Source organism: Entelurus aequoreus, linkage group LG19 (genome assembly GCF_033978785.1).
Source record: "Entelurus aequoreus isolate RoL-2023_Sb linkage group LG19, RoL_Eaeq_v1.1, whole genome shotgun sequence".
Taxonomy (NCBI): Eukaryota; Metazoa; Chordata; class Actinopteri; order Syngnathiformes; family Syngnathidae; genus Entelurus; species Entelurus aequoreus.
The window spans coordinates 7,710,859-7,735,674 of record NC_084749.1 but is presented as its reverse complement, the minus strand read 5'-3'; the positions used below and the strand labels follow the sequence as shown (position 1 = coordinate 7,735,674).

General features: G+C 34.7%; 1 protein-coding gene across 1 annotated transcript in view; it reads right to left on the bottom strand.

Moving 5' to 3' along the window:
• LOC133635050 (fibrillin-2-like) overlaps positions 1 to 14,424 on the bottom strand; it is a 182,531-nt gene extending 168,107 nt beyond the window's left edge. The window contains exon 1 of the mRNA XM_062027782.1: positions 14,174 to 14,424. Within this exon, the coding sequence (XP_061883766.1) occupies positions 14,174 to 14,379 (206 nt within the window). The 5' untranslated portion in view covers positions 14,380 to 14,424. The remainder of the gene's footprint in view (positions 1 to 14,173) is intronic.
• Between the last annotated feature and the right edge of the window lie 10,392 nt (positions 14,425 to 24,816).

The window sequence follows — 24,816 nt, the reverse complement described above, 5'->3', positions numbered from 1 at the left end:
ACTCACTATTATGTTAGATCCACTATGGACTGGACTCTCACAATATTATGCTAGATCCAGTCGACGTCCATTGCACCGGTCGCCCAGGGGCGGGTGTCCCCACATCTGCGGTCCCCTCCAAGGTTTCTCATTGTCCCATTGGGTTGAGTTTTTCTTGCCCTGATGTGGGATCTCTTTGAAACAGTCGTGATTTAGGGCTATATAAGTAAACATTGATTGATTGATTGATTGATTGATTGATGATTTGTTTTGTCAATCAGGTTGCTGAATGTTCTGCGCAATATCTCGGCTGTTCCTAGGACTGTGCTCTTCTGGACTGAGGCATCAGATGTTGTTCCTGGGATCTGTTGGAGCCACTCTACCAGTTTGGGGGTTACTGCTCCGAGCGCCCCCACTACCACGGGGGCCATACTAGCCTTGACCTTCCACATCCGTTCCAGCTGCTCTTTCAACCCTTCGTCATTCGTCAAGTAACAAAATATTTAATATTTAATATAATATATGAAAAAAATTATAATAATAATAATGATAATAACATTTTAAAAATAAAATAAAATAGTTAAAAAGAAATAATAAAAATAATAATAATAATAATAATGATAATAAAATTTAAAAAATTAAATTCAATAGTTAAAAGAAAATAATAAAAATAATAATAATAAAAAATTAATAAGAATAATAATGATAATAACATTTAAAAAATAAAATAAAATAGTTAAAAGAAAATAATTAAAATAATAATAATTTTAAAAAAATAATAATGATAATACAAATTTAAAAATAAAAGAAAATAGTTAAAAGAAAATAATACAAATAATAATAATAAAACATAATAATAATGATAATAAAATTTTAAAATAAAATAAAATAGTTTAAAAAAATAATACAAATAATAATAATAAAAAATAATAATAATAATGATACTACAATTTAAAAAATAAAAGAAAATAGTTAAAAGAAAATAATAATTTCAAAAAAATGAAATACAAAAAAATATACAATAATAAAAAGAAGTTACAAAAATATTTCACACTGAGGTGTGCACCTGCGTAATTAGCAAAAAAGCTAGCATGCTAATATTAGAAGGCTAACAATTAAAGAGTTAGCCACTTTGGACACGCCTGGTCTACTGTATATATATTTTTCACGTTGTTTTCTGCATTTAAAACGAGTTTTGAAACACTCGTGATTTAGGGCTGTATAAGTAAACATTGATTGATGGATGGTTTTTTTTGTCAATCAGGCTGCTGAATGTTCTGAGCAATATCTCGGCTGTTCCTAGGACTGTGCTCTTCTGGACTGAGGCTTCAGATGTTGTTCCTGGGATCTGTTGGAGCCACTCTACCAGTTTGGGGGTTACTGCTCCGAGCGCCCCCCACTACCACGGGGACCACGCTAGCCTTGACCTTCCACATCCGTTCCAGCTGCTCTTTCAACCCTTGGTACTTCTCAAAGTTTCTCCTGTTCCTTCTTCCTGATGTTGGCGTCAGCTGGGATTGCCACATCTATCCCCACCACCCTTTTCTGTTTTTTGTCCACCACCACCATGTCCGGTTGGTTAGCCAGGACTTGTTTGTCAGTCTGGAAGCTGAAGTCCCAAAGAACTTTGAATCGAGAACGATTCAGAACGGACTGGTCATCCTAGGACCGGATGGAATGGTTAGGTGTGCAGAGATTCACGCGATGCAGAAAGCAAACAAATAAGTAGAATGGAGCTGAATGCACGTTAAGTCCAAGAGGAAACTGGCGGTCCGCCACTCGTCTCGAAAATATATTTTACTCATAAAAATACTGCGGTGTTGTAGGTTTGGTGTATCAAATACTGCTTCCTGGGAAGTCTAAGAAGGTTTTGAGACAAGAGCGTGTCCAAGACTTTCTATTGACATGTTCCTAACTGTCTGCTTTTAACGAGGAGCGCGACTGCCAGGAATCAAACCTGGCTGGATTAAAAAAACGCCTCATTAAAGGGGAAAATGAGCTTTTTTTTTTACCAGCGTTTTGATGGTAATTGTCAACTGCAGCCGTAAACGTATCGCGGTGTGTGGCATCGATCGGGGGGGGAACGCCAGGTCGGTCCTGTGGCGTGTGCCTGGAGATAAACAAAAACATCCTCTCTGCAATCCAAAACTCTTTTGTGGGGATTTTATAGACGTGGACATTTTTCACAGCTAAAAATGGAAGAAAAGAGAATCCTTGTGTGTAGCAGATAGTAGAGTTGAAAAGAAGGAGCGCTGAAGTTGGAACAGTCCTTACAAGTCCATCAAATGCAGCCTCCTTCTGCTTTCAGTTGTATGCTTCGGCGTGAAGCCAAGGGCAAATGGCGGACATTTGACTCCGGTCTTTGAATGCATCACCGTAACGGTGTTTCAATGTTAAAATCCATCAAGCGCATTTAGCATCAGCGCAGATTTGTCAGCAACGTGTGCAGGAAAGTGCGGGAAAACCTGGCCTCCGAACGACGAATAATCAGATGTTTGCCTGCTTAGGTGGAACACTTCTGGGATTAAGACCTCCACCAGGCACACATTTGGGGATATAGAATTCTCCCCGGCAAATAAACACTGCACGTTAGCCCAAGGCCGGCATAATGACCGTCATTACACTAACCGCCCTTCCATGTGCCACACACACACACACACGCACACACACACACACACACACACACGCACACACACACACACACACACACACACACACACACACACACTCCCTGGCGAGTGGGACCGTTGGGGGTCTTGAATGCATCGCATACAACTCAGTGTTTCCCATAAACTGCCAAGATACCTGTGGCGGTGGGGGCGTGGCTATGGGCGTGGTCACCATGACATCACCGAGTAATTTGCATAATTTACTACAATGATATGATTTTCTCTAAAAAGGCTGAAAAAATGTATACTTACTAATTAATAATAACAGTTTTGTTTTAAACGTCCATCCATCCATCCATTTTACAATATAATTACAACACTTTATGTACATATTTATATACAGATTTCAACAATAAGTTATTCACTGAAATATATTTATTAATTGTGGTTCCTACAAAAAATATATCTTATAAAATATAAAAGCTAAAATGTCTCTTAAAGCTCTGCCCCTTTAATTAGTGCATACTAAATCATTTAACTTTAGCCTACTACTACAACCATATTATTTACCAGCAACATAAAGTGAAACAGAGGCAGAGGTGTCCTGCCGCAGTCAGTAACAAATAAACAGAAAACAGTAGTGGTCAAATACAAATAAGGCAACAAGTATCCTACACTTCTCTTTTGTAAAGTAAATCTGAACAGCCTATATGGGCATCTACATCAACTATATGATTTGCCTGAGAAGCTGGACAGGACAAAAAAAAAAAAAAAAAAAAAAATCTATTTGTGGCGGACGTAATTCTTTCGTGGCGGGCCGCCACAAATAAATGAATGTGTGGGAAACACTGCAACTTCTGTGTAGGACTGGTTGGAGTCCAACATTAAAGTTCCTACAGCCCCAAATGCAACACTTTGCACACAAAAAATTTATTTTTGCACAATTGCCACAATTGATATCAGTTTGATATCAGCCAAAGAACAATTAACATGTAAAATGTGCGATACAAGCAGCCCTATTTGTGCAAAGACAGACAGTCAACACCTGAATGTCCTCCGATAAACACACCATTTATTCTACTTGTCAATGTCAAGCTGACATTGAATTAACATTGTATTTGCGTGGTAGAATATTGGTTGGGAAATGACCAAAATTCAATGGTCAAATCAACGTCAGAACCCAACATTGATTAAATGTCGTCAAAAAGCATGTTGTTTCAACGTCAAATTTGTTTTGAAGAATATTGGTTGGGAAATGACCAAAATTCAATGGTCAAATCAACGTCAGAACCTGACATTGAATAAACATCGTCAAAAAGTATGTTGTTTCAACGTTGTATTTGTGTTGTTAAATATTGGTCGGGAAATGACCAAATTTCAATGGTCAAATCAACGTCAAAACCTGACATTGATTAAAGGTCGTCAAAAAGCATCAGTGTTTCCCACACATTCATTTATTTGTGGCGGCCCGCCACGAAAGAATTACGTCCGCCACAAATAAAAAAAATAAAAAAAATTTTTATTTTATTTTATTTTATTATTTTTTTATTTGTCCTGTCCAGCTTCTCAGGCAAATCATATAGTTGATGTAGATGCCCATATAGGCTGTTCAGATTTACTTTACAAAAGAGAAGTGTAGGATACTTCTCTTGTTGCCTTATTTGTATTTGACCACTACTGTTTTCTGTTTATTTGTTACTGACTGTGGCAGGACACCTCTGCCTCTGTTTCACTTTATGTTGCTGGTAAATAATATGGTTGTAGTGGTAGGCTAAAGTTAAATGATTTAGTATGCACTAATTAAAGGGGCAGAGCTTTAAGTCTACCCCAGGGCAGCTGTGGCTATGAAAGTAGCTTACCACCACCAGGTGTGAATGAATGATGGGTTCTACATGTAAAGTGACTTTGGGTACTTAGAAAAGCGCTATATAAATCCCAGGTATTATTATTATTATTATTTAAGAGATATTTTAGCTTTTATATTTTATAAGATATATTTTTTGTAAGAACCACAATTAATAAATATATTTCAGTGAATAACTTATTGTTCAAATCTGTATATAAATATGTACATAAAGTGTTGTAATTATATTGTAAAATGGATGAATGGACGTTTAAAACAAAACTGTTATTATTAATGAGTAAGTATACATTTTTTGAGCCTTTTTAGAGAAAATCATATCATTGTAGTACATTATGCAAATTACTCGATTATGTCATGGTGACCACGCCCATAGCCACGCCCCCACCGCCACAGGTATCTTGGCAGTTTATGGGAAATACTGAGCATGTTGTTTCAACATCAAATTTGTATTGAAGAATATATACCAAATTTCAATGGTCAATTAAACATCAGACCCCAACATTGAATAAAAATTGTCAAAAAGCATGTTGTTTCAACGTTGTATTAGTGTGGTAGAATATTAGTTTGGAAATGACCAAATTTCAATGGTCAAATCAAGGTCAGAACCCAACATTGATTAAATGTCGTCAAAAAACATGTTTAACGTTATATTTGTGTGGTAGAATATTGGTTTGGAAATGACCAAAATTCAACGGTCAAATCAACGTCAGAACCTGACATTGAATAAATGTCGTCAAAAAGCATGTTGTTTCAACGTTGTATTTGTGTGGTAGAATATTGGTTGGGAAATGACCACATTTCAATGGTCAAATCAACGTCAGAACCCGACATTGATTAAGTTGTCACAAAGTGTTGGTGACGGACCCCAAGATGCAGAGAAGGCAGGCTTGGTGCAGGAAAACATGATTTAATGTCCACAATAAAGAAAAAACACAAACCAGGAACTAGGAACAGGCAAACTGGAAACAGGAACCAGAAAACAGAAAAACTGGAAATAGCTAACAGGATCTGGCTAACAGGAAAACATAAAACAAGGAGCTAGGAGACAGCAAAGTGTAAATAGCGACAGGAACCAACCAACAGGAACAGCTTACCGCAAATAACGACATCGACGAGTATTAGCTCTGACGACAATACTCCAGCACAGACTTTAAATAGCAGCTGGCTGATTGACACCAGGTGTGGCCAGGTGCCAATCAGCCACAGCTGAGGGAAAACAGCACTCAGGGAGAAGAGCAGGAAATAACCAAAATAAGAGCGCTGACTAGAAAATAAAGACAGAGGAAAAACCAAAGCATAACTAAACTGTCAGTGACAAACCTGACATAAATGTCGTCAAAAAGCATGTTGTTTCAACGTTATGTTTGTATTGAAGAATATTGGTTGAGGAAATGACCAAAATTCAACGGTCAAATCAACGTCACAACCCGACATTGATTAAACGTCGTCAAAAACATGTTGTTTCAATGTTCTAAAATATTGGTTGGGAAATGACCAAAATTCAACGGTCAAATCAACGTCACAATCCGACATTGATTAAACGTCGTCAAAAACATGTTGTTTCAATGTTCTAAAATATTGGTTGGGAAATGACAAAAATTCAACGGTCAAATCAACGTCACAACCCGACATTGATTAAACGTCGTCAAAAAGTATGTTGTTTCAACGTTGGATTCATGTGGTAGAATATTGGTTGGGAAATAACCAAATTTCAACGGTCAAATCAACATCACAACCTGACTTTGATTAAACGTCGTCAAAAACATGTTGTTTCAATGTTCTAAAATATTGGTTGGGAAATGACCAAAATTCAACGGTCAAATCAACGTCAGAATCCGACATTGATTAAACGTTGTCAAAAACATGTTGTTTCAATGTTCTAAAATATTGGTTGGGAAATGACTAAAACTCAACGGTCAAATCAACGTCAGAACCCGACATTGATTAAACGTCGTCAAAAAACATGTTGTTTCAATGTTCTAAAATATTGGTTGGGAAATGACCAAAACTCAACGGTCAAATCAACGTCACAACCCGACATTGATTAAACGTCGTCAAAAAGTATGTTGTTTCAACGTTGGATTCATGTGGTAGAATATTGGTTGGGAAATAACCAAATTTCAACGGTCAAATCAACATCACAACCTGACTTTGATTAAACGTCGTCAAAAACATGTTGTTTCAATGTTCTAAAATATTGGTTGGGAAATGACCAAAATTCAACGGTCAAATCAACGTCAGAATCCGACATTGATTAAACGTTGTCAAAAACATGTTGTTTCAATGTTCTAAAATATTGGTTGGGAAATGACTAAAACTCAACGGTCAAATCAACGTCAGAACCCGACATTGATTAAACGTCGTCAAAAAACATGTTGTTTCAATGTTCTAAAATATTGGTTGGGAAATGACCAAAACTCAACGGTCAAATCAACGTCACAACCCGACATTGATTAAACGTCGTCAAAAAGTATGTTGTTTCAACGTTGGATTCATGTGGTAGAATATTGGTTGGGGAATAACCAAATTTCAACGGTCAAATCAACATCACAACCCGACTTTGATTAAACGTCGTCAAAAACATGTTGTTTCAATGTTCTAAAATATTGGTTGTGAAATAACCAAAATCCAACGGTCAAATCAACGTCAGAACCTGACATTGATTAAACGTCGTCAAAAACATGTTGTTTCAATGTTCTAAAATATTGGTTGAGGAAATGACCAAAATTCAACGGTCAAATCAACGTCACAACCCGACATTGATTAAACATCGTCAAAAACATGTTGTTTCAATGTTCTAAAATATTGGTTGGGAAATGACCAAAACTCAACGGTCAAATCAACGTCACAACCCGACATTGATTAAACGTCGTCAAAAAGTATGTTGTTTCAACGTTGGATTCATGTGGTAGAATATTGGTTGGGGAATAACCAAATTTCAACGGTCAAATCAACATCACAACCCGACTTTGATTAAACGTCGTCAAAAACATGTTGTTTCAATGTTCTAAAATATTGGTTGTGAAATAACCAAAATCCAACGGTCAAATCAACGTCAGAACCTGACATTGATTAAACGTCGTCAAAAACATGTTGTTTCAATGTTCTAAAATATTGGTTGAGGAAATGACCAAAATTCAACGGTCAAATCAACGTCACAACCCGACATTGATTAAACATCGTCAAAAACATGTTGTTTCAATGTTCTAAAATATTGGTTGTGAAATAACCAAAATCCAACGGTCAAATCAACGTCACAACCCGACATTGATTAAACGTCGTGAAGAAGCATGTTGTTTCCCTTTCAGGTTTGAGTGACCTAAATCAACACGCTCTCAACGTTGTTTCAACGTCTTGCGCCCGCAGGGAAAAGCTTCTAAAAGCTGCTAAAAGCTGCTAAAAGCAGGTTGCAGGTCACAAACGCTCCCTCTGGCTGCTTTTTGACGTCTTGTTGAAAAACGATTGTTGAACATGTTTCTTTGATTATGAACAGTAATAATTCAAAACATTCCCCCCCCCCCCTCCCTACCATTTTGTATCATCTGGCTTGTGTTCCCCGACATCGTCTGATGTCCGTGGAATATTCCACGGAGCGGCTGATAAATCCACATGTATCTCACAGACCGGCCGTGAACCGGGAATCAAACGTTTGTGTTCTTCTAATCAAACGACACGAGGAACAATAAAAGCTTGCAGACTTTTTTTTTTTTTTTTCCCGTAGTGGAAACTTTGCAGTGGCTGGGATGGAAGGCCGAGGTTGTTTTGTGTTGTCAATAAAGTGCAGAGAGTGCACGGAATACAAAAGTACAAACTAGGAGTGTTTAACATTCAAAAGTTGACTTCCTGACAAAAGAAACAACAACTTTTATTTATGTCAGCTGGCCATGTGAGCACACTTTACACAGCAGATGCTGTTAGCCCAATAAACCAAAATAAGTTTTGTAGCTAGCTAGTTTACAGCGTAGCAGTCACTTATATGACCCAATGCAAACGACCTTCCCTAGTCATGGTGCAAAAAATATATATAATATAACACAATATATATATACATATATATATAAATAAATATATATGTATATATACAGTATATATATATATATATATATATATATATATATATATATATATATATATATATATATATATATATATATATATATATATATATATATATATATATATATTGTATTTTTTTTACAAGAATCAACAAATTAAAAATATATTTTTAAGCGAATGCCGATTGTTACTCATCCCGTTTCAAAATGGATTCATAATTTTCAAATAATATATATATATTATATATCCAATATATATATATATATATATATATATATATATATATATATATATATATATATATATATATATATATATATATATATATATATATATATATATATATATATATATATATATATATATATATATATATATATATATAATATAATATAATACAAGAAAGAAAAAAAATAATAATAATGATGATAAAATTTAAAAAATTTAATAAAATAGTTAAAACAAAATAACACAAATAATAATAAATAATAATAATAATGATAATAACATTTAAAACATAAAATAAAATAGTTAAAATAAAATAATAAAAACAATAATAATAAAAAATTATAATAATAATGATAATAAAATTCAAAAAATAAAAGAAAAAAGTTAAAAGAAAATAATAAAAATAATAATATTTTAAAAAAATAATAATAATGATAATACAATTTAAAAAATAAAATAAAATAGTTAAAATAAAATAATTAAAATAATAATAATAAAATAATAATAATAATACAATTTAAAAAATAAAATAAAATAGTTAAAATAAAATAATTAAAATAATAATAATAATAATAATAAATTATAATAATAATACAATTCAAAAAATAAAATAAAATAGTTAAAATAAAATAATAAAAATATTAATTATTTTTAAAAATTAATAATATTGATAATAAAATTTTAAAAATAAAATAAAAAAGTTAAAAGAAAATAATACAAATAATAATAATAAAAAATTATAATCTTGATGAGGTGGCGACTTGTCCAGGGTGTACCCCGCCTTCCGCCCGACTGTAGCTGAGATAGGCTACAGCGCCCCCCGCGACCCCGAAGGGAATAAGCGGTAAGAAATGGATGGATGAATGGAAAAAATAATAATAATAATGATAATAAAATTTAAAAAATAAAAGAAAATAGTTAAAAGAAAATTATAAAAATAATAATAATAAAAAATTATAATAATAATAATGATAATAAAATTTTAAAAATAAAATAAAAAAGTTAAAAGAAAATAATAAAAATAATAATAATAAAATACCAAAATAAAAGATAAAAATATAATAATAAAAAAAAGTTAACAAAATATTTGACGATGAGGTGTGCACCTGCGTAATTAGCAAAAAGGCTAGCATGCTAATATTAGAAGGCTAACGATTAAAGAGTTAGCCACTTTGGACACGCCTGGTCTACAGTATATATATATTTTTCACGTTGTTTTCCGCATGTAAAACGAGTTTTATTCTCTATTGAACGGGTTTTTTGTTCATATTTTTGGGGGTCTGTAACGGATTAGTAAGTAACTTTGTATGGAAGTGATATTCCCTGACTTATGAAAACACGACGGTGTATTCTCTCTCTGTCGCGGTTTCTTCTGCCGCGTTGTCGCCTACAGCCGCGGAACAAACGCCCCCTTTCATAGTGGCTCCGGCTGAAAGGGGGCTACCTCATTTCCTGCGCACCACATGTCGGGACGGATGGAGTCCGACTGGAAGAGCCGGAGTAGACTACAAGGCCCCGACACAACCTGCCTTGTTTTGTTTTCAAGCCTAAGGTAGTGGTCGCATGGTGGATGGGATGGACTGCGGTGGAAGGGTATTGCACCACCTCAGGCAACAAAACCCCGAAACCTTTAAAAACGTGTATGATAGGTAGTATGGATTTTATTTCCGTTAAACACGACACAAGGAAACTGATTTAGTGGATCAAAAATATCAATCTAATCACTTCAGTATCAATCATGTGCTAATGGTAGCGACGCTAGCTTACATTATATCTAAGTCTTATTCACCTAAATCAATTCATAATTTTCAAAACTCAATAAAAAAAATAAAAAATAAAAATTATTTGAAAAATATTTTTTTATATTAAAATACGTATATATAAATATATATATATATATATATATATATATATATATATATATATATATATATATATATATATATATATATAAATGTATTTTAATATAATATAAACAAATATTTTTAATATATATAAAAATGTATATATATATATAAATATATATATATACAGTATATATATATATATATATATATATATATATATATATATATATATATATATATATATATATATATATTTTTTTTTTTTTATTTATATATATATATATATATATATATATATATATATTAAAAACATTTTATTTACATGTTTTTACATAATTTTCAAAACTCAATAAAAAAATAAATACATTTTAAAAAAAGCCCCTTCTGGTTGCATGAAAATGGCCTAAACATGTAAATAAAAATGTGTATATACATATACATACATATATACAAATGGCCTAAACATGTAAATTAATTTATATATATATATATATATATATATATATATATATATATATATATATATATATATATATATATATATATATATATATATATATATATATATATATATATATATATATATATATATATATATATATATATATATATTATTTAAAAAAATGTATTTACATGTTTTTACATAATTTTCAAAACTCGATGAAAAAAATTAATTAAATAAAAAGCCCCTTCTGGTTGCATGAAAATGGCCGGAACATGTAAATAAAATGATTTATATATATATATATATATATATATATATATATATATATATATATATATATATATATATATATATATATATATATATATATATATATATATATATATATATATATATATATATATATATATATATATATATATATATATATATATATATATATATATATATATATATACATATATATATGAAAAATAAAAAAAATAAAAATAAATTATATATATATATATATATATATATATACATATATATATATATATATATATATATATATATATATATATATATATATATATATATACATATATATATATATATATATAATATATATATATATATATATATATATATATATATATATATATATATATATATATATATATAGCATGGTAACGTTAGTATGCATCGAGCGCCAAAAATATGACTCGGGTACCTGTGCAATTAGCTAAATTAAGCGAGCCTACTAACATTAGCACGCCACAAAATATTTGCACAATTTGCAGAAACAAAAGCTATCACGCTAATGTTAAAATGCGAACAATTCTGCAGCGGGCCGTTAAAAAAATTACCCGCGGGCCGCAAATGGCCCTTGGGCCGTACTTTGGGCGCCCCTGCTATAGTATCTGCTGTAGCACAAGGCGAGGAGTGTGTTTTATCAGATAAACTGAGTCCGCACTCAACATCAGCTGCCTCAACTTAGCACTTCCTGTCAGCGTTCTGCCTCGCAGGAATGTGGGTCACGCTCTCCCTCACCATCCCCACACGGGACGTATGGAAGGCAGCTTTTCTAGACCTTTCCCATGAAAAGTCCATTTGCTGTAAATACACTCAAACTTGTGCTGCGTCCCAGACAACAATGCGCTCAATCCAGAAATAAGCGGAAACAGAAGGAGAATAGACGTATTTTGTGCTTTAAAACTAACAATAGAGGTGAACAATATAGCGGCTAACGTCCCTTCACAGTGTTTTGGCTACTTCTGAGACACTAATCCTCACGGCCATGGCGACAACTAAAGCACCGCCGTACTAATGCGTTAAAAAAAAGGTACTATACTGCCTTTGAAAAAATACAAAAGGAGAACAGACGTATTTTTGGCTTCAAAACTAACAATAGAGGTGAACAATATAGCGGCTAACGTCCCTTCACAGTGTTTTGGCTACTTCTGAGACACTAATCCTCGCGGCCATGGCGACAACCAAAGCGCCGCCGTGCTAATGCGTTAAAAACGGTACCATACTGCCTTTGAAAAAATACAGAAGGAGGATAGACATATTTTTGGCTTTAAAACTAACAATAGAGGTGAACAATATAGCGGCTAATGTCCCTTCACAGTGTTTTGGCTACTTCTGAGACACTAATCCTCGCGGCCATGGCGACAACTAACACCGCCGTGCTAATGCGTTTAAAAAAAAGGTACCATACTGCCTTTGAAAAAGTACAATGGTAATGTGACATGTGAGTCAACACACACACACACAGAGCGCTTACAAGCGGAAACAGAAGGAGAATGGACATATTTTTGGCTAAAACAATATAGCGGCTGACGTCCCTTTACTGTGTTTTAAGCTACTTCTAAATCAGTAATCCTCGCGGCCATGGCAACAAATAAAGTACATTTCTTCCAAGTACCATTATCACTGCAGGATGAGGAATAGCTAAAAAAAATTTAAAAATAAGATTAATCGCGATTCTTATTCGATTCTAAATTAATACAAAATAATAAAAAATCGATTTAAATTTTTTTTAAAAATTTTTATTTATTTTCTGTTTACTCAGGCAAATCATATTTTGGATTTTAAGAAATACCAATTTTTTTTAGAGCTGTTTATCTATTTTATGGAGGAATGTAGTTCATCCTAGAAGTGGCACCCAATGGTATCAAAAAAAGTATTGATTTTGAATCGAGAATCGTTTTGAATCCAATCAATACCCCCAAGAAGCGCTCCTGAATGTAAACAAGCAAGTGGATCGATACGAACATCGACTGTGATTACTGCAATTACAAAAGCCGCAATATAGTCGATACCACAATGATTACGCCGATATTTCTTATTATCACAAAAATATATTTAGTATTTTTAATTGTTTATAAACTCAGGAAATACTCTCCTGGACACATGAGAGCTTTTAATGTATGATCCTGTAACTGCTTGGTATCGGATCGATACCAGAATGTGCAGTATCAGCCAAACAGTATCAAAAGTGATTATTACATTTGAACAGAAGTGTAGATAGAACATGCTGGAACGGAAAACAAGCCGATATTATACTGACTGGAGTAAAATAAACGTCACCGGCCCAAGCACTTGGCCGGGAAACAAGCGCGCCGAGTCCAATCGGGCTGGGCCTCGAGCTAATGTTACACCTTTCCATGCCAACAAAGACAGAAAAGGGCCCCTTGATAGCAAGGTAAGGCTCCCCTTTTTTAGAATGCTAATTTACATTGGCTATGCCGTAGACATGCTACTCATTAGCATTAGCAATTTTACACGGCGATTTCAACACCTTCAAATTTGCCAAAGAGCGACCCCCCCCCCAAAAAAAGGGACAAGCGGTACAAAAATGAATGGATGGATGGATCTACCGATTCGGTGCACACTACAATCAAACATAAGTACTCTACTTACAGTATCAACACTTTGTAGGGCGCAACAAAAGACACATACAACTTAATGGCAAAGACTACCACTACACACTTCACGTTTTGGAATTGCGAGTACATGCAGAGTCTACGATATCAGACTTGCAAATGATACGCGCGCAGTGCCACACAAATGTACCGGTATCGGTTCCCAGGGGCTAAGGTCGGGGTAAGGGGTAAGTATCGACTGCGATGCAGTGAAATGAAGATGAGGTCACTCTTACCCTCTCAGAGTCTCCTGGCCTCGGCGTCGGACCCGCTGCACCTCCCTCTGGTCCGTGGCGGCGGTGAAGCGGCTGGCTTGGAGCGGCGCCCCGTTCCCGGTCCCGGTGCCGGTCCCGGTCCCGGTCTGGCCGTACGCCACCTGGGCCGGTGCCAGACACACCGCCACCCATCCCAGCAACACCCGGGCCAACTTCCCTGATCCCATCGCTCGGTCCGGCGATCCCTCCGACTGAAACGCGAGTCTTTCTTCTTTTTGTTGCCGCTCCCCTCTCTGAGTGGTCTTGGATCACCAGTTGGACCCGGACCGAGCACAGCGATCTAGACCTGGATCCAGACCAAGTCCTGGTGTGCACTCCACAGTTGGGGCTGGAAGGAAGAGAAAGTGGAGATAACAAAAACCACATAGGGGGCGCCACAAACCTCAGCTACGGACATAAGACAAGTCAGGCTTCACTACACGTCTTGAAATGAGAATCAGTGAGCTCCAGACGTGGGAGATGTAAGTTTGACGATTAGCATGATGTCGCTGTTAAAGTGTCATGTTAGCACTTTAGCGCACAAAGCTACGCTAATGTGTGTCACTTCATGTGCGTGTCGCCAACTGATATTAATATTGGTCCAGTATCAGACAAAAAACAAGTATGGGATTAAATGTGTTTGCATGTAAAATGTCCTTTAAATGTGCGATACAAGCAGTCCCGCTGCGAGTTTACTTGTGTTTGATATCTTGTGCGATACAAGCAGTCCCGCTGCAAGTTTACTTGTGTTTGATATCTTGTGCGATACAAGCAGTCCCGCTGCGAGTTTACTTGTGTGTGATACAAGCAGTCCTGTAGAGTGTTTATTTGAGTGTGATATCATGTACGATACAAGTAGTCCCGCTGCGAGTTTACTTGTGTGTGATACAAGCAGTCCCGCTGCGAGTTTACTTGTGTTTGATATCTTGTGCGATACAAGCAGTCCCGCTGCGAGTATACTTGTGTGTGATACAAGCAGTCCTGTAGAGTGTTTATTTGAGTGTGATATCATGTACGATACAAGTAGTCCCGCTGCGAGTTTACTTGTGTGTGATACAAGCAGTCCCGCTGCGAGTTTACTTGTGTTTGATATCTTGTGCGATACAAGCAGTCCCGCTGCGAGTTTACTTGTGTGTGATACAAGCAGTCCTGTAGAGTGTTTATTTGAGTGTGATATCATGTACGATACAAGTAGTCCTTCAGCATAATTGCTTGTGTGTGATATCATGTGCGATACAAGCAGTCCCGCTGCGAGTTTACTTGTGTGTGGTACAAGCAGTCCTGTAGAGTGTTTATTTGTGTGTGATATCATGTGCGATACAAGTAGTCCTTCAGCATAATTGCTTGTGTGTGGTATCATGTGCGATACAAGCAGTCCCGCTGCATGTTTACTTGTGTGATATCATGTGGGATACAAGCAGTCCTGCGGCGTGTTCACTTGTGTGTGATATCATGTGCGATACAAGCAGTCCTTCAGCGTGATTGCTTGTGTGATATCATGTGCGATGCAAGCAGTCCCGCAGCGCTAATTGCTTGTGTGTGATATCATGTGCGATACAAGCAGTCCCGCAGCGTGTTTGCTTGTGTGTGATATCAAGTGCGATGCAAGCAGTCACGCAGCGTGTTTACTTGTATGATATCATGTGCGATACAAGCAGTCCTTCAGCGTGTTTACTTGTGTGTGATATCATGTGCGATGCAAGCAGTCCCGCAGCGCTAATTGCTTGTGTGTGATATCATGTGCGATGCAAGCAGTCCCACAGCGCTAATTGCTTGTGTGTGATATCATGTGCGATGCAAGCAGTCCTTCAGCGCTAATTGCTTGTGTGTGATATCACGTGCCATACAAGCGGTCCCGCAGCGTGTTTGCTTGTGTGTGATATCAAGTGCGATGCAAGCAGTCACGCAGCGTGTTTACTTGTATGATATCATGTGCGATACAAGCAGTCCTTCAGCGTGTTTACTTGTGTGTGATATCATGTGCGATGCAAGCAGTCCCGCAGGGCTAATTGCTTGTGTGTGACATCATGTGCGATACAAGCAGTCCCGCAGTGTGTTTGCTCGTGTGTGATATCATGTGCAATACAAGCAGTCCTTCAGCGCTAATTGTTTGTGTGTGATATCGCGTGCCATACAAGCGGTCCCGCAGCGTGTTGGCTTGTGTGTGATATCAAGTGCGATGCAAGCAGTCACGCAGCGTGTTTACTTGTATGAAATCATGTGCGATACAAGCAGTCCTTCAGCGTGTTTACTTGTGTGTGATATCACGTGCGATACAAGTAGTCCTTGAGCATAATTGCTTGTGTGTGACATCATGTGCGATGCAAGCAGTCCTTCAGCGTTTTTACTTGTGTGTGATATCAAGTGCGATGCAAGCAGTCACGCAGTGTGTTTACTTGTATGATATCATGTGCGATACAAGCAGTCTTTCAGCGTGTTTACTTGTGTGTGATATCATGTGTGATACAAGTAGCCCTTCAGCATAATTGCTTGTGTGTGACATCATGTGCGATGCAAGCAGTCACGCGGCGTGTTTACTTGTGTGTGATATCATGTGTGATACAAGTAGTCCTTCAGCATAATTGCTTGTGTGTGACATCATGTGCGATGCAAGCAGTCACGCGGCGTGTTTACTTGTGTGTGATATCATGTGCGATACAAGTAGTCCTTCAGCATAATTGCTTGTGTGTGACATCATGTGCGATGCAAGCAGTCCTTCAGCGTGTTTACTTGTGTGTGATATCATGTGCGATACAAGTAGTCCTTCAGCATAATTGCTTGTGTGTGACATCATGTGCGATGCAAGCAGTCACGTGGCGTGTTCACTTGTGTGTGATATCATGTGTGATACAAGCAGTCCTACAGCGTGTTTACTTGTGTGTGATATCATATGCGATACAAGCAGTCCTGCGGTGTGTGTGTGTGATATCATGTGCAATACAAGCCGTACTGCAGCGTGTTTACTTGTGTGTGATATCATGTGCAATACAAAGAGTCCCACAGCGTGTTTACTTGTGTGTGATATCATGTGCGATACAAGTAGTCCTTCAGCATAATTGCTTGTGTGTGACATCATATGCGATACAAGCAGTCCTGCAGCGGGTTTACTTGTGTGTGATATCATGTGTGATACAAGCAGTCCTACAGCGTGTTTACTTGTGTGTGATATCATATGCGATACAAGCAGTCCTGCGGTGTGTGTGTGTGATATCATGTGCAATACAAGCCGTACTGCAGCGTGTTTACTTGTGTGTGATATCATGTGCAATACAAAGAGTCCCACAGCGTGTTTACTTGTGTGTGATATCATGTGCGATACAAGTAGTCCTTCAGCATAATTGCTTGTGTGTGACATCATATGCGATACAAGCAGTCCCGCAGCCTAATTGCATGTGTGTGATATCATGTGCGATACAAGCAGTCCTGCAGCGTCTTTGCTTGTGTGTGATATCATATGTGATACAAGCAGTCCTGCAGCGTGTTTACTTGTGTGTGATATCATATGCGATACAAACAGTCCTGCAGTGTGTTTGTGTGTGATATCATATGCGATACAAGCAGTCCTGCAGCGCGCTTACGTGTGTGTTATATCATGTGCGATACACAGCGTGTTTACTTGTGTGTGATACCATGTGCAATAAAAGCAGTCCTGCGGCGTGTTCACTTGTGTGTGATATCATGTGTGATACAAGCAGTCCTGTAGCGTGTTTGCTTATGTGTGATATCATGTGCGATAAAAGCAATCCTGCAGCATGTTCACTTGTGTGTGATATCATGTGCGATACAAGCAGTCTGGCGGTGTGTTTACTTGTGTGTGATATCATGTGCGATAAAAGCAGTCCTGCGGCGTGTTCACTGGTGTGTGATATCATGTGCGATACAAGCAGTCCTGTAGCGTATTTGTGTGTGATATCATGTGCGATACAAGCTGTCCTGGACAGACAGTTAACATTTAAATGTCCTCCAATAAACAAACAAGTCCTCACTATTTTAGTCATTTACAAAACGTAAACATGGTTGGTTATAGGCTACTAGGAGCTAGCAGCTACACAACAGCTGAGCACAAAGTAGCACACAAGCTAATAATCATTGAGCAATAAAACAGAACATTTGTCAATACAAACAAGTATCAAATCATTATAGTTGCACATTACTCACACACACAAAGTCTCCAAGGCAGGAGCGCATTAGAAAGTATCCAGTAACAAACGTGTCCGCATCAGTTAGTTTACTACGCCAAGATTTTCATAATTACTGTGGCCGCTAGGTGTCGCCAAGAAGCAATTAGCACTCCACTTCAACTTAAAGACTCACATTCGAATTATTTTGTATCTGAATTCCAAATCGATTAATAATTTTCAAAACTCGATTTAAAAAAAATAATAATAATAATAATAATTGTAAAAAAATATATATTTGAGGACTAATTATTACAAATATTTTTTTAGACTAGCTCCATAAAACCAGAAGGTTCTTCCCTAACCTGTTTTGAAAAGACTTCCGCCAAATAATACATTGCGAGAATCAGTTTGAATCGAGAATCGTGTTGAACCCAAAATCGATTCCGAATCGAATCGTTACCTGAGGAATCGGATTGAATCGTTTGCTGCCCACAGATTCACACCTGTAATAAATAGGATCAAACTTTTGTTCGACATTCTTACTACTAAATAATTCAAGCGTGTATGATTCCAGCTGATATCGGATCAATATCGGTATCGGCCAATATTGGTGCGGTATCGGAAGCACAAAAAAAAAATGGTATCGATTACATTGGAAATGAGTTACAGTGTGTGGACAAAGTACACCATCTCGCTAATTAGTAATGAAGCTCGGGTCCTGTGTACTAACTTTTATGGGAAATGAATTGTATTGAATTAATGATTTGTATTAATTGTATTTAATTAATATATGTATTATTATTATTCATATTATTATTTTTAATTAATTGAAATTAATTTTATTTAATTAATGCATTTATTATTAATATTATTATTATTATTTTAATTAATTGAAATCAACTGTATTTGATTAATGTATTTATTATTATTAATATTGTTATTATTATTTTTTATTAATTGAAATTCATTGTATTTAATTAATTAATTTATTATTATTATTATTTTTAATTAATTGAAATTAATTGTATTTAACTAATGTCTGTATTATTATTATTATTATTTGTAATTAATTTAAATTAATGTATTTATTATTAATAGTATTATTATTATTTTAATTAATTGAAATCAATTGTATTTAATTAATGTATTTATTATTATTATTATTAATTAATTGAAATTAATTGTATTTAATTAATGTATTTATTATTATTAATATTAGTATTATTTGTAATTAATTGTATTTAATTAATGTATTTATTATTATTATTATTTTTATTTTTTAATTAATTGAAATTAATTGTATTTAATTAATGTATTATTATTATTATGAATTAATTGAAATTAATTGTATATAATTAATTGTATTACATTTGTTTAAGTACAGTGTTTTATTTCAAACATAGTGTTATTGTTCAAACTGTGTGTAGAAGTATATGGTATACTTGTTAAAAAAAAACAAAAAAAAAACAAAAAAAAAACCTCTGCCTTGTTTTTAATGAATACTTAGGCCTACTTTGCTACCATTATGGTGGTACTTGATACCGCCCCAAGCGTCAAGGACAGCCCTAAAAGCAGCGGGACTTCCTGGGCGGAGCCTAAAACGCAGAGTCGGAAGAACCGCCGTGGAACTAGACTTCGGTTCCTTAAAAAAACCCAAGAGATAATGCATTCCACAGGTGAGCGTCAGGACAGTTAATAGACGACAAATGACTCACAGAGTGTGGCAATTATGGTGATTATGTGATTTATGCGGACTGGATGCGCTGACCTCATCCGAGAGAGCTCGGTCGCGGACTACGTTGCAGTGGAAACAAAACACACCCGGGTGTCCGAGTGGGTTTGGACAGCCTCGGAGGTTTATTTTCTCTTCTCCGCCTCATTATAGACCACAGCTTTGACCGAGGGGCCCCGCTAGTATACAAGCACAGCAGACCTGGGCCCCCCCGGCCCCCCCGGGGGTCCCGCCATTTCCACGAATTTGTCGACAAGGATGACGAGATGTAAAATAAATCCTGTATCTATCTACGTCTCACTCATTGATACCCGACTGAGCTCTTAAGAACAACAAGAAACCCAGGTCCAGGTCTGGTCCGGTTGCAGACCCAACACTCGCTCACGTAAACAATTAGTCCGGAGCCACTCGGGGGCGGACTCCACCAAACGTTGACGTTTTAAACGCCGACAAAGCGAGCTTGCTTGGTCGAAAAAAAACCACTCAGACGTAAGCTTGATGCTAATTTACATTGGATTTGCCATAACTACTGTTAGCATTAGCGATTTTACATGGCGATTTCAACACCTCCAAATGTGTTAATGACAGCTACAACTAAGATGCACGTTACGATCAAACAGCTGGTGCGTAATAAGCACAATACTTAGAATACGAACACTTTGTAGGGCGCAACAGAAGACTGAACCGAACCAGAAACTATACACTACTGCCATCTAGTGTCTTGGACTTGCAACTGTAATTGCAACTCAGAAATGTGATGGTAAAACAAGGTATAACAAATGGATTATTATTCGGGCTGTGAATCTTTGGGCACCACAAGATTTGATTCGAGTCTTGTGGGTAACGATTCGATTCAGAACCGATTCTCGATTCAAAATCCATACTTTGTAATAACATTGTGTGCCAGTTCTATGATTAGGTACATTCCTCCATCTAATAGAAAAACAGCTGTGATACATTTTTATAATCCCTAAAAGAAAACTGGTTTTGTTTAATAAAATTATACTCAAACATTTAATAAAGTCAAATACAACTAAGACCACAAGAGAAGTATCCAACATTTCTCTTTTCTAAAGTAAATCTGTACAGCAGATATGAGCACCTACCATCTACATCCAAAAAAATGTTCTGCCTGAGTGGCTGGACAGGACATTGTTTTTTTTTTTAAGTAAAAAAATCAATCAATAAATTGTTTTGATTTTTTAAATCACAATTCAATCAAAATTAGATTTTTTGGCACCCCTAGTTATCATAAATAATTTTAAATGTTGCCAAATAAAAGCCATTTTACTGTCAGAGACAATTAATAATTATTAACACATACAAAAGTACTGAAAATTGGTACCGTTGAGTACCGGTATTTATTCCTGGTACCTAATCGGTTCCAAAAAAAATCAGAGCAAGGATGGGGAAAAAAAAGAAAAAAAAATAGCTGAAATATTTATACTAACATTATATATTGAACTTTTTACAAAATTAAAACAGATCCAAAATAGAAAAAAGCAAGAGTTATGTAACAATTTCAGCCAGAAATTTTATTTTATTTTATTTTTTTGTATGTAAACCCGCTTTTAGTTGGAGACAAACAAAAACCATGTTTTTGTGTCACTCAGGATAATACAACCGTGTAGAATCGGGTTGACGTTGCCAAAAGTACTACTAAAAGTAGTACAAGTGCAAGTTTTATACTTCAAAGTATTGCGTTCCCACTGCAACTTTATGAATGGACTTCAGCCACTGCTCGCTTGGTTTTGTTGAGTAAAATTCTACCCAAACATTTAATAAAGTCAAATACAAATAAGGCCACAAGAGAACTATCCAACACTTCTGTTTTCTAAAGTAAATCTGTACAGCAGATATGAGCACCTACCATCTACATCCAAAATAGGATTTGCCTGAGTGGCTGGACAGGACACATAAAAATAAATAAATAAAAAAAAGTAAAAAAAAACAAATGGTTGTTAATTTAAAAAAATGGGGGGATTTTTTAATCAGAATTCAATCAAAAATTGCTTTTTTGGCACTTCTAGTTATCATACATAATTTTAAATGCTGCAAAAAAAAGAGATTTTACTGTCAAAAACAATTAATAATTATTAAAACACACAAAAGTACTGAAAATTGGTACCGTTGAGTACCGGTATTTATTCCTGGGACCATATCGGTTCAAAAAAAATAATAATAAAAAAAAAAAATATATATATATATATATATATATATATATATATATATATATATATATATATATATATATATATATATATATATATATATATATATATATATATATACATATATATTTTGTAAACCTGCTCTAAGTTAAAGACAACCAAAATCATGTTTTTGTGTCACTCAGGATAATACAACCATGTAGAATCGGGTAGATGTTGCCAAATGTACCAGTAAAAGTAGTACAAGTGCAAGTTTTATACTTCAAAACTGCAATACTGCGCTCCCACTGCAACTTTATGAATGGACTTCAGCCACTGCTCGCTTGGTTTTGTTTAATAAAATTCTACCCAAACTTTTAATAAAGTCAAATACAAATAAGGCCACAGGAGGAGTATCCAACACTTCTCTTTTCTGAAGTAAATCTGTACAGCAGATATGAGCACCTACCATCTACATCCAAAATATGATTTGCCTGAGTGGCTGGACAGGACACATAAAAATAAATAAATAAAAAAAAGTTAAAAAAAACAAATTGTTGTTAATTTAAAAAAATTGGGGGATTTTTTAATCAGAATTCAATCAAAAATTGCTTTGTTGGCACTTCTAGTTATCATACATAATTTTAAATGTTGCAAAAAAAAGAGATTTTACTGTCAAAAACAATTAATAATTATTAAAACACACAAAAGTACTGAAAATTGGTACCGTTGAGTACCAGTATTTATTCCTGGGACCATATCGGTTCAAAAAAAATAATAATAAAAAATATATATATATATATATATATATATATATATATATATATATATATATATATATATATATATATATATATATATATATATATATATATATATATATTGTAAACCTGCTCTTAGTTAAAGACAACCAAAATCATGTTTTTGTGTCACTCAGGATAATACAACCATGTAGAATAAGGTAGATGTTGCCAAAAGTACCAGTAAAAGTAGTACAAGTGCAAGTTTTATACTTCAAAACTGCAATACTGCGCTCCCACTGCAACTTTATGAATGGACTTCAGCCACTGCTCGCTTGGTTTTGTTTAATAAAATTCTACCCAAACTTTTAATAAAGTCAAATACAAGTAAAGCCACAGGAGGAGTATCCAACACTTCTCTATTCTGAAGTAAATCTGTACAGCAGATATGAGCACCTACCATCTACATCCAAAATATGATTTGCCTGAGTGGCTGGACAGAACAGATAGGGGGAAAAAAAGGAAAAAATAATAATAATTACAATTTAGGAGGATTTTTGAATCACAATTCAATTGAAAATTGCATTTTTTGGCACTTCTAGTTATCATACATAATTTTAAATGTTGCAAAAAAAAAGAGATTTTACTGTCAAAAACAATTAATAATTATTAAAACACACAAAAGTACTGAAAATTGGTACCGTTGAGTACCGGTATTTATTCCTGGGACCATATCGGTTCAAAAAAATAAATTATATATATATATATATATATATATATATATATATATATATATATATATATATATATATATATATATATATATATATATATATATATATATATATATATATATATATATTTTTTTTTGGAAACCTGCTCTTAGTTAAAGACAACCAAAATCATGTTTTTGTGTCACTCAGGATAATACAACCATGTAGAATTGGGTAGATGTTGCCAAAAGTACCAGTGAAAGTAGTACAAGTGCAAGTTTTATACTTCAAAACTGCAATACTGCGCTCCCACTGCAACTTTATGAATGGACTTCAGCCACTGCTCGCTTGGTTTTGTTTAATAAAATTCTACCCAAACTTTTAATAAAGTCAAATACAAGTAAAGCCACAGGAGGAGTATCCAACACTTCTCTATTCTGAAGTAAATCTGTACAGCAGATATGAGCACCTACCATCTACATCCAAAATATGATTTGCTTAAGTGGCTGGACAGAACAGATAGGGGGAAAAAAAGGAAAAAATAATAATAATTACAATTTAGGAGGATTTTTGAATCACAATTCAATTGAAAATTGCATTTTTTGGCACTTCTAGTTATCATACATAATTTTAAATGTTGCAAAAAAAAAGAGATTTTACTGTCAAAAACAATTAATAATTATTAAAACACACAAAAGTACTGAAAATTGGTACCGTTGAGTACCGGTATTTATTCCTGGGACCATATCGGTTCAAAAAAATAAATAATATATATATATATATATATATATATATATATATATATATATATATATATATATATATATATATATATATATATATATATATATATATATATATATATATATATATATTATTATTATTTTTTTGTAAACCTGCTCTTAGTTAAAGACAACCAAAATCATGTTTTTGTGTCACTCAGGATAATACAACCATGTAGAATTGGGTAGATGTTGCCAAAAGTACCAGTGAAAGTAGTACAAGTGCAAGTTTTATACTTCAAAACTGCAATACTGCGCTCCCACTGCAACTTTATGAATGGACTTCAGCCACTGCTCGCTTAGTTTTGTTTAATAAAATTCTACCCAAACATTTAATAAAGTCAAATACAAATAAGGCCACAGGAGGAGTATCCAACACTTCTCTTT